The 12,327-nt window shown below is 40.1% G+C and overlaps 1 protein-coding gene across 8 annotated transcripts in view; it reads right to left on the minus strand.

Annotated features, from left to right (window-relative positions):
* The window catches only part of DTNA (dystrobrevin alpha), a 450,980-nt gene that overhangs the window by 166,589 nt on the left and 272,064 nt on the right, over nt 1-12,327 (minus strand). For all 8 annotated transcript variants that reach the window (XM_064294619.1, XM_064294617.1, XM_010586773.3 and 5 more), the window contains one exon: nt 5,152-5,232. In XM_064294619.1, coding sequence (XP_064150689.1) covers nt 5,152-5,232 — 81 coding nt within the window. The remainder of the gene's footprint in view (nt 1-5,151; nt 5,233-12,327) is intronic.

A 12,327-nucleotide genomic window follows, 5' to 3' on the forward strand; every position in this document is an offset into this window, starting at 1 on the left:
AAATTGAGCATATTTCTTTGTAATACAGGTCTCCTAGTGAGAAAAATAGAATTTTTTTTTTTGAGGGGGGAACCATTTCACTTCAACGGGGTTAAAAGTTAATGTTTCCTATTATAAAATTAATTACAAATATTTATTTGTAAGCAAGGATGGAAAGACTACATCAAACATACTTTAGATGTGTGTGAGAAGAGATCAGTCCCTGGAAAAGGACATCATGTTTGGTAAAGCAGAGGGCCAGCAAAAAAAAGGAAGACCCTCAACAAGATGGATTGACACAGTGGCTGCAACAGTGGGCTCAAGCATAACAATGATTGTGAGCATGGCGCAGGACCAGGCAGTGTTTCATTCTGTTGTACATAGGGTGGCTACGAGACCGAACCAACTTGACGGCATCTAACAACAACAACAACATTCATCTGTAAAAACTACTCTTAGTTCAGGGCCTGTACAAAAAGAGGCAGTGGGCTGGATTTAGCTCACAGGCCAGTGGCATCACTAGGGTTGGTGTCACCCAGTGTGGTAACTCATGGTATCACCCCCATGCTAATTACCATAATAATGTAGCTAAAGCACCAGAAAATTTGACAAAATCAGTGACTATAAAAATACCGGCATCAATAAAAACAACAGCATGTGCTTGTAGCGCAGACAGAAAAAACCACGTGATTCCAAGCATCATTGTAACTGGGTAATAGTGACAGCTCTGACCTGAGTGCATTAGAAGGTCTGAAAAGTAAATCAGCACAGAGTTTTAGCCTTGTAGGTATATTGATACCTATAAACCCTGGTGACAATGTGGTTAAGAGTTTGGCTGCTAACCAAAAGGTTGGCAGTTTGAATCTACCAGGCGCTCCTTGGCAACCTTATGGGGCAGTTCTACTCTGTCTTATAGGGCTGCTATGAGTCGGAATTAACTCAAGGCAATGGGTTTGGTCTTGGAAGATCTTTTTGTTGTTATAACTAACTACAGGGATATTTCTATAAAAAACAATAAATTTCTGCTGAAACACTGCACAAAATTTTTACAGTCATTTTGATATCACCCCCTTTGACATTATTACCCAGTGTGGTCCGCATCCCCTGTGCCTCCCTAGTGACGCCACTGCCACAGGCTGTACCTTTCTGGCCCCTGGTTTAGAGTCCTTTTAGAACCCTGCAAGCCAGTTATTCTCAGCATCCATCAGGAACTGCATTAAGGGGAACGGACATGAAGGGCAGTGATAGCAATCAATGCTGTGAACAGAGTAGCCATAAACAGGGTGGGCAAGGGCTGTGGGGAAGGAAAAATGTGGCATTAGCTATTTCTGATCTTTGAATTTAGATAAAAAAAGAAATCGTCTAAAATCTATACACTCCACACTATATTCAGACAATGTTTATTTTTTCTAAGTGATAATTTTACACAAGTCAGTTCTTAGGTTTTATCCTTCATGTTGTAGTTTTTAAACTCAGTTTTTTTTTTTGTTTTAATATACAAAATAAATTTTACCTGTAAAGTAATCTGGCCCTAAAAATACACCTCTTCTCAGTTAAGATCCTTTCATTGATTTCTATGAAGTAGATACTATAATAAGAGTTTCTAATAAAGCAATGCACTTACAAATATATTACCTGGATTTTTTCTTATCCCTTTTATTTTAGAGTAAAGCTCCATTACAAGGTAGCATAATTTGCTGTGGGTCAGGTTTTACTGCAGACAAAATTACCTTCCTCTAATACAGTGGTGCGGATTCAATGCTGACTAATGTCATGTCACAGAAACACCACTGTTTCTGTTACCTTCCTACAAGAAAGACTCCATCTTTGATTAAGATAAGCCAAACTCAATTGTGTTAGTATTTGATGAGTACCTCTAAATATCACAGTGGTTATATTTATCGTCAGCAAGGAAAGTGCAGGAAACACATACAGTACTTGCATTTAACACTTTTGATCAAGGTAGAAAGAATTTAAAAAAGAAGCTGAATTTTAGCAGGGTATTCAAAATATGTTTGTTATCCTCCCTTATGCCTCAGTTTTTATTCTGCTTAGGGTCTCTTTCCTCATCCTAAAATGCATGATATTTATAAGTCTATAAGATGTCTGCTTAACATCTAATAATTCTTTCTGACCTAGCGTGGATATCGCCTCCTCCAGGACACTTCACTCAGCAGTTCCCACCCCTCCAAGTCAGGGCACTGCCTCCTTCGTGCTCCCATATCACCAAGTACATATTCGATCATTACACTCCATGCTATTTTAAAGTCTGTTTAAAAGTCCGTCTACTCAATTCCATGGGCAATGAAAAGAAATGTAGTCCATCCCTGTGCCATCTCCCGGATCAGTTGTGGAACAGACCATTGTGATCCACAGGGTTTTTGCTGGCTGATTTTCAGAAGTAGATCACCAGGCCTTTTCTCCTGGTCTATCTTACTCTGGAAGCTCTGCTGAAGCCTGTTCAGCGTCATAGCAACATGCAAGCCTCCAATGACAGATGGGTGGAGTCCATATAGGAGGTGCATTGTCCAGGAATCAGACGTAGGTCTCTCGCATGGAAGGTGAGAATTCTGTCATGAACAGACACATGTTTTTGCTGTTGTTAGTTGTCTTTGAGTAGATTCTGACTCATGGTGACCCCATGTGTGCAGAGTAGAACTGTTCCATAGGGTTTTCAAAGCTGTGACCTTTTGGAAGCAGATCATCAGGCCTGTCTTCTGAGGGACCTCTGGGTGGGTTTGAACCACCAATCTTTTGGCTAGTAGTTGAATGCTTAACCATTTGCACCACCCTGCTGTTCTGAACGTACAGTAGGAACTCATTATGTGGTTACTAAATAAAGAGGTAAGTGAATGGATATACAGAGGGGCAAATGGATAGGTATGAAGGTTCTACTATGAAGAATGAACTCTCACCCTTACTTCATCCCCACTGTTTTCCAAGAAGGTTAGTGTGACTTAGACACAATTCAGGGTGTAGACAAAGGGTGAGGACCAGAATGGAAAGGAAGAAGAAAAGGAGATGCCTAAGAATGAGAAAGGGCTATTATCAGAAAGCAGGAGAAAGGGCATATGGCCAGTGGGTTGCTGGAGCACCCTAGCTAGGGCTAACACCATGCATGTACCTTGTATTGTCCGATGGAGTGCTGCCAAATCACTATGAGCTTTGCATGTTTCATTTTATTTTATTTTTGGCTTGCGTTCTTTGGGCTTATACTTACCGAAGTTAAAAATCTTTCTTAAAATCCCCAGCCCTAGTGAAAGGAGCCTAAGAAAGGCTCTGTTTTGTAAAACCTTTAAGGTGGACAGCACTACCACCCTACTCTCCCCCTCAACCCCCATACTTCAGGGGCTATTCTAGTGGTAATAAGTGGTCAGAAAGTGGGAGAAACCCATCACCTTTCAGTACTGAACACATGGAAATGCTTCCTTTTGTTTCAGTGTGAGGTGGTGGTGGCTGGTGGGGCAGAGGGTAGATTTTTCTTTTGTGGGTACATTCTCTTTGTCTCCTAACACTAGTACTGAAAAGGATTTTTATTGACTCAACAATACCCAGGGCTACAAATACAACCACAAATTCCTTCTAAAACCTGTAGTGCTTTTTCTCTCATTCCTTTTTCTAAATTGGTTTAGCTTACTGCAAGGAATCAAGACATATATTTGATATTTGACCAACCTATGATTTTCCTCCTAGTCCAAACTTCAGCCCTGTGGGGCTGGAGAATAAGCCGTAGACAGACAACTGGAATGGATGCACAGTCCCCATCTTCACAGTCACAATCAGCTATAAGCCTAAGAGGCCTGGGCTGCGGGTAGCTGCCCAGGGCGCTGGTTAAGTGTCTGCTGGAGACTCTGGATCAGTAGAGATGACAACATGGCTGGTTTCAATGTTCACCAAGAGTTGAATCCCCATGCCAGTTATTTAAGAACTATGTGCACGTACTCAGGAGAAGATCATGATTTTCATTTTTTTTTTTTTAATTCATCCAATACTAATTAGAAAATGACTTTTGTTCTTTCTTCTTTTTTGATGTACTTTTGAGCACTGCTTTTGCTGTGTCTCAAAGGTTTTGGCATCTTGTGTTTTCAGTCTCATTTGATTTCTAGGAATTTTTTTTAATTCCATCTTCGATTTCTTCTATTACCCAGTAGTTTTAAGCCAGGTGTTATTTAGTTTCTACTTATTAGATTTTTTTTTTCCTTGCAATTCCTATTATTGATTTCTACTTTTATAGCATCGTGATTAGAGAAGATGCTAATTAGAAAATGAGAAGTTATTAATTTCTTATAGCAGTCAGTTTTCAGACAAGAAAATAAGTTCAGACACATGAACTATTAAGCAATATTTTTTTTTCAAGAGAAACTGGATGTGGTAATATGATGGAAGCACTGACCCAGCAGGGAACGTAAAGCTGTCATTAATGATCTAGCTTGCTACTTTAACATTTTAAAATCTGGGAAGCAGCTCACACAAGTTCCTTTGTTTCTTTAAATATTGTTGTCTCTTTTCTTGCTATTGTTTGATATAGTGTGTCAGAGTACAGCTGTCTCTGTAGGGTTTTCAAGACTATGACCTTTTGGAAGTAGACTGGCAGGCCTGTTTTCCCAGGAGCCTCTGGGTGGGTTTGAACTTCCAGTCCTTCGTCTAGTGGTCAAGTGCTTAATGAATTGCATCATCCAGGGACTCCTAATACTCTCATACAAAAGACTAATTTTGTAGTTTCAGAAAGAAACTTCAATGATTTCAGGAGCTTGTAAATATTTTCCTATACTTGTAAAGGAAATACAAATTTAAGGAGAATTCAATATTTGATTATTTTATAAAGTTCTTGGAAACCGATTTGATGCCACTCCATTTACAATAACAAGGCTAGAAAAAAGAAGACAAATACCCATCCAGATTTAAACCATGCCAAGGACTAGGCTACATACCCATCCAGAGGCTCATTCATTTTAATACTTTAGTCATGAAGAATAATTAAGGCTTCAGAGTTACTTAAGATTATTCTCTCTACCGTTTGTGTATCATAATACACTTTTTATTGTTGGGTAAACACATTTTTATCAACACCTAAAAAAAAAAAAGCCCTAGTTTTAGCAAACAGAGTAACAAATGTAAACTATAGGATTCGGGGTTGGGGAGTTAATTAGTTCAAACAACTGGCATACTCACAATTGCATTTCTTCTGAACAAACCTAAGCTTGCATGCTGTTCTGTAGGTGGAGAGTCGGATACGATCCAGATCTTGAGCCCCTAGTAGGGGGAAAAAAAGTACACATATGGTATGCCATGTGTGTGGAAGGAAATTTACAATGTTTATAAATAAAATACACTGCAGATATAATCCACACACTTAATTTGATTTTGACTTTTATTAGAAGATAAATATAATTTTAAGATCTCAAATGAACTGTCCCATAGTCTCCAGGTTCTAGGGGAGGAAAGCACACACATCCAACGTTGGAATCCGGTTGTCAATCCCTGTTCATGAACCAGGGAACGTAACCTCATCCCTGTTGGGCCTGCCACTTCTGAGAACAATCTGGTCAAGCTGCGACTAAGAGTTATAAACAGCTAGATGCTACCAGATACTAATATCATCAAATGACCATTTTGGATGCACTGTTATTGGTCATAAGAACATGGCTACCAGGTGAGCACACACTGCATGTTGGGTTTCTTCTCTATGTGACCATGAGCACATTGCTTTTAGAAGCCTTGGTTTCCTCATCTGGATGATGGAGACAATGATAATAATAACAACACTTTCTTCCTAAGAGTGTTGTGAGGATAAATGAAGGAATAAACCTATAGTACTTAGAAGAACGCCAGACACACAGTCAATGTTATGTAAGCATTCACTATTATCACTAGCATCTGTCCTACAATCCAGTCAAGTTCAGAGGAGGAGACTCCTTTCTAAAAACAACCACTACTTGTTATTATACTGTGGCTTCTAGTTCCTTGTTAATGACACAGAGGAAGCATGTTTCCCCATATTTCTGAACTACTTTCTTTATGCTATGCTTCTGCTCAGGAATCCAGCAGGCCTCCCAGTGCTAGAGCACCAGGCTGTGTATTCAGCACCTGAAAAATGAGCTCAGAATCCAAGCCCCTCTGCAGTCTATTTCCATCTTGCCCACACAACAATATTTCCCACTGCTTTCTACCCCAGAATCTCTGCTTGGCCTGGGCTGGCCTCCTCAGGGTCCTATGCAGATGGTACACCTGAGCTTCTAGTGTTCCTCCCACAATACTTTGAATGGGTTAATGGGCTAACGTGTCCAGAACACAGTAGACTTTCAATATAGGTCTGTTCTTCCCTACTTCTAGATATCTGCCTTTCTTCAAGCCCCCTCCTCAATTCTCAGCCATGACAGCCAAGTTCTAAACTACACTTATCTCTTCTGACTTCCAACCATGTTTATGGTTCATCACAGACATAAAGGTCTGTACTATAATTTGACATGTATTGAATTTTCTCTTTACTACTGGTGCGGCAACAACACATGCGACATAAATGCTTTAGAATATAATAAGGGAGCAAATAAGTGTGCTGTCTGCAAGCAAGTATAGTAGGAGGCGAATTAACTGCTTTCCCAATGAAACTCAGGATAAATTAGTACATGTTCTTCACTGAGAGAATTTAGCATTCCCTCAACTCAAACTGATCTCTTTAGATTCATTTTAAACATTGTCAATAGGCCTATTACTTTGTGGTTTTATGATGCAGATTATTAAACATTCGTTCTTGTGAAAGTGTGTTACTTGACAAATAGGCTCATTAATTCTGAGCCATTTGAAGGATCAAAGAGGTAACTCCTCCCAATTTTTAAGGAATTCCCTTAAAGATGCTCAAAAGAAATGGACATTTAGCCAATGGCCATGTAGAATTTTTTCAATGTTAGAGAAGAATATAATTTAGTGAAAATAAATGAACACCAGAGTCAGTAAACTTTAATTTTATCACTTCCTCAAGTAAACTTAGACAAGCTTTTACTTGTTGTCTCAATTTCCTCATGTGTAAAACGAGGATATCAGTATCTACTTTACTGTTTAGCTGGTAATGTACGTACAGGTCAGGACCTCTGTACCAAACCTGTTACTGTCCAGTGATTCTAACTCAAGGCGACCCCATGTGTATCAGAGTAGAATTGTAATCCATAAGGTTGTCAATGGCTGATTTTTTTGGAGGTACATTGCCAGGCCTTTCTTCTGAAGTGCCCATGAGTGGACTCGAACCACCAACTTTTGGGTTAGTAGCCCCAGAGCGTTAGCACTGCACCATACACCTGCACATAGCATTTTATTAACAGTAAATGGCCCTCCTTAAATGGCTTCCTGTACCATTTCTGAGCAATAATAAATGATATAAATTTCTTTTTTATATTTCAGGTTTAATTTGCCTTCCTGTAACTTTAACTCATTTGGCCTATTTTTCCCTCTGGCACTACATAATCTTTTCTCCCTGCCACTTGGTAATTCACTTCTCGAACATCTGAAAATGATGTCCTGGCACTACATAATCTTTTCTCCCTGCCACTTGGTAATTCACTTCTCGAACATCTGAAAATGATGTCCTATCATCGTGAAGTCTGATGTTCAGTCGAGGAGGTAGCTTCCCCTTTTTGAGGCAAAAGATGTTCAATACTACATCCATTTTTTGGGTATAGTGTCTACCATAGAGCCTGACACGCTGTAGGGCTTCAATACGTGCAAACGTCTATTGTTATTCTCATTGTATCAGACATGGGTTTTGAGGCCTCTTAAACATTCTAGTCACTCTGTTCCCTGGTTGGCTAACATCTCCTGAAAATGAGATGTACAAAACTTAACCCAAATGTCACAGCTATTGCCTCACTTGTAGAGATAATAGAAAGCAATTATTACTACCTTTGATAAGGACACTTATTAGTGCAATCTTATTTTTATTGGCTAGCTCATTCTGCTGGCTCTTATTAGGCTTACACTTAATTAAAAAGCTAGCTATGTGTTGATATTAAGTCAGATCTTTTCTAAATTTTCTATTTAAATGCTTATTTTTGGACTTAAGTGTAGGAGTTCACATTTATCTGGTCAACTTCTCTCCTTTTAAGTTTCAGCTCATTGTTCTGGCCTTTCTGATATCTTCTGAAATTTTGATTTTCTCATTCCAAAGATCCTTCCCAGTTTTATGCGCTCTGTAAATCTGAGAGGCTCCTGAGGGGAAATGAGCTTTTTAGGATGCTGAATAACCAGGGGTAGAGAAACTATCAGCAATACCTGAAGGCTACATCAGCTTTTTTCCCTTGGATGACGATTTAGTTTTATTGATGCTGAGTTTGGCTCAACAACCAAGGAATCTCAATTTCTGAAATTAATCCCTTAAAAGAAAACATTAATGGCATAGATTCTTCAAAAATGATTTAAGCTGAAGGTTTAAAGGGGCTGTGATGTAGCACAGTTAAGTTTCTTAGTTCCAGTAAGACTTCAAGCTCTTAGGACAGTAACTCTGGCACCTGCACCCCAAGAGGATCCTGGGGGAATTTAGCAAAGTTGCACTGAAACCCCTGCTCCTGCCCCCTCTCTGGGATGCAGTAAACAGGGAGGCAGAGATGCTGCTTAGGGACAGGGTACACTAACTCTGCTCTGCCTGTCTGAGGTCTACATGGACTTAACTGACCCTCTATGTTTTGTTCAAGAATCAGGAAGGGGTATAGACATCTGCAAATGTTTTGTATTTGTGGAAGTTCTTCCTGGATGATCGTGTAAGCCCTGGATATTAAAAGGGATGTGGTGAGCAATAAAATCTAGCTTTTCAGACATAGCAGCACACTAACAGTATCAGTGGTAGCTGCAGCATCCATATTTCTGGGTTCAAAAGAAGCTGAGCTGAGCCACGTTGCATAATTTCTTACTGTTTATTTACCTTTGTTTCAAATAAACTTCATCTCTGCCCCAGTAAGCCATGAACTTATGCACGTGTGGTCTCTTTTTAAAAATCCACAAATCCATAGCCTATCTCTGGAGTAGTTGTGTGTCTTTGGTATTGATTAAAAACAAGGACTTGAACTGAACCAAGAATAGAGCCTTCCTGTATGCCACTAGAGACCTTTTTCCAAACTGATTGACCCAATCATTATTCCTCTAGTCATAAATACGAAGTTACCTATAAATCTACCTAACTCTATGCTGGCCCACACTTCTTTAGCACATGTACAACCTAGGAGCTTTTGTCAAGATCTTGATGAAATTAAGGTTCATTTTTATCCTATGTTGTTTTCCTGATCTAGTGTCTAAACTTTATTATAAAGGGAAATTGCCATATTTTTATGCAAATAACACACACCTTCTACATTTGTTTGCCAACTGCACCCTTCTCCCAAGAGGTACTTTTGAAGCGTGCTATGCTAATTTTCTTACAGCAACATGTAAAAAAAATAATTGGCATAATGATGCTTATGAAAATACCTTGCAGGGGGAGGGCATGGTTGGCAAACAAACGTAGAAGTCATGCGTTATTTGTGTAAAAACAGGTAGCTCACCCATCCATCCATCTATCTCTCTATCCATACATACTTCCATACCTATATATAGCCTTAACATAATTTTGGGTTTTACCTTCATAATACTCTTATCGATTTTATACAATTCACTTATATTTTGCCTTATATCTTTTGATAGCTTATTATACAGCCTTCTATATAGTCACTTAGATTCTTAAATATATTATGTATTTAAAAAATTCTTTCAACAAATAGTCATAGGATAAAGACAAAGCCTATGAACTCTGTGCCTGAATTCTTTTTCATGCTTGATGTTTGACTAGATATGTGTGTGTGTGTGTGTGAGAGAGAGACAGAGAAAGAGAGAGAGATTGGGAGGGAAGTAAAGGCATTTGGGGGTCAAAGATGATGCTCAGGTATGTACCTTAGGCAACTGAATAGGATACGGTGCCCCTCGTTGAGCTAAGGTGCCAAGAGGTAGGAACAGGTTTACAAGTGGGTAAAGATAGAGAGTTCAGTTTGGGGCTTACAAGAGTTTGAGTTGCATGCGGGACGTCCAAGGGGAGATATTCAGTGGGCAGTTGCGTATGTGCATATGGAGCCTACAACTAGACTTATATTTCAGGAATTATCAGCTCACATATAACATGTAGCAGTGTGACTTGACTGGGCCAAGACTGGCATTATTTTTCTGAGAGGAGACTGTTAGCAGTTATTCCAGACTCTAGGTGGCAAAATGAAGCATAAAATTGGGAAGCAGAATACTCTACCCCTTCTGAATTGTGCCCAGAACACGCCTGGTAGTTGCTCAGAGACTTAGTGGCTTTAGAAGAAACACTGGGGGTAGCAGCCTTGGCATGGCATTTGCTTTTTCATGGGTACCATTAGCGGAGTCAATGCTTCACCTCAAGCCACTTCATTAGAGGAAGCCTTGACAGGGTGGAGGCCAAGGTGGAAGAGAAGTCAAGTTTATACGGTGACTATTCCTGATAGAATCCCTGGTGGCACAGTGGTTAAGAGCTCGGCTGCTAACCAAAAAGTTGGCAGTTCCAATCCGGCAGCTGCTCATTGGGAACCCTATGGTGCAGTTCTACTCTGTCCTGTAGGGTTGCTGTGAGTAGGAATCGACTCCATGACAAGTTTGGGTTTTTTTTTTTTTTTTTTCATTCCTGATAAGGAGTCTGTGGGTAATGTAAATGGTTAATGTGCTCGGCTGCTCGTCGGCAGTTTGAAGGTTTAAGTCCTCCCAGAGGTGCCCCAGAAGAAAGCCCTTGTGATCTACTTCTGAAAAATTAGCCACTGAAAATGTCATGGAGTGCATTTCTACTCTGACACACGTGGGGTTGCCATGAGCCAGAATCGACTCAAGGGCAACTGGTTATGCCTTAAAAGCTGGTTCATGAGAATATAGGAGGTGTTTTGGGGGAACTCTTTGAATACCTGGGAGCCATAGAAAATAGCAGTAGAGGTAAATCTTTGGGAGAAAAATGAAATTATATGTGGAAAGAACTAGTCAACAATAAAACTTTGGTAAAGTCTATTGGCAGGTCTAGAGAGTACCGAGAGCCAGGAAAAGAGAATTAGAGTGCTCAGAAACAGCAGGAGCCCGAGCCGGGGTGGTGACAGAAGAGGAAGGAAGAGAGTTTCCAGGATGATGCTCCCCAGTGTTAATGTGTTAAAGAAGCTGAGGAGTATGAGAAATGAAGAAGCAAATGGAAACAGTTACTGTGATGGTCTCATACCCACCATGGCCTAAGCAGGATCACCCATGTCATTCTTTCTGAATTTTTGAAATCAGTTTTCCAAAAACTCGTAGTGTATACTGCAAAATAATACCCTAGGTTCTATTCCAACTGTACACATGCTGACTGTAGCCAATATTCTGGAGTAGACTGTCTGCCTTTGAACAATTCCACAGTATTTGCTGAGTACCTCCACATGCCTCCCTTTCTGGCTCCTCCTCCTTGTACCAAAACCAAAAAACAAACCCGTTGCCATTGAGTCCATTCCAACTCATAGTGACCCTATAGGACAGAGTAGAACTGTCCCAGAGAGTTTCCAAGGAGCACCTGGTAGAATCAAATTGCTGACCTTTTGGTTAGCAGTTGTAGCTCTTTACTGCTACACCACCAGGGTTTCCCTTCCTCATACAGGGCAGCACTATCACTCTCCCCAGGACCTTCCTTATCTTGTTAGGCAGTCCTCCTGTTCTGAAAGAGTGTTTCCAGTCCCTTCCCTCCCATTAAAACCTACTCATCCTGTATTCCACAGGCATTTAAATAGCATTGATTCAGCATGTAAGGTGAATGGTAAGATTCGAAGGTAAATGGCCAGGGTCTGTCCCAATGGAGTTCATAATAGTGGGAGATCCAGACATGTCCACAAGTAACTATCACTCAAGGCAGAGTAAATGTGCCCTGAGAGCAGAAAAACAGAGGAGGAAGAGGAGACTTTAGTTCCAAGAACAAACACTGACAGTCTGAGAAGCTTATTTCAACTGATAAACTTATTTGATGCCTGGAAAAGCCAGAGTGGGGATCACATTTACATTTAACTAGCGTTTTTTTCTGTCCCAGTCCAAAGTATTCAACAAATGGATAATTTGGGCAGTGTAGTGAAGAGAACACATGGTTAAAAGCAGACTACTCAGAATTTCTCAAACCGAAGTAAATGCCCACTCACTTTTTAATACTAGGTTGGCCTGTCTTTGCTTACTTGTGAGTCACACACTGCTCTTTGTTTCTTTCCCCGCCTTTCCTTTATGCTTTTGCTCCTTGTGCTAATGAGCTGAGAGTAGATGTTTCATACATACATGCATGCTGCAACCAAATGAAGTTGCCAGACTTTCTTATCAATTGTTCTT

The sequence above is a fragment of the Loxodonta africana genome, chromosome 11 (assembly GCF_030014295.1).
Source record: "Loxodonta africana isolate mLoxAfr1 chromosome 11, mLoxAfr1.hap2, whole genome shotgun sequence".
NCBI lineage: Eukaryota > Metazoa > Chordata > Mammalia > Proboscidea > Elephantidae > Loxodonta > Loxodonta africana.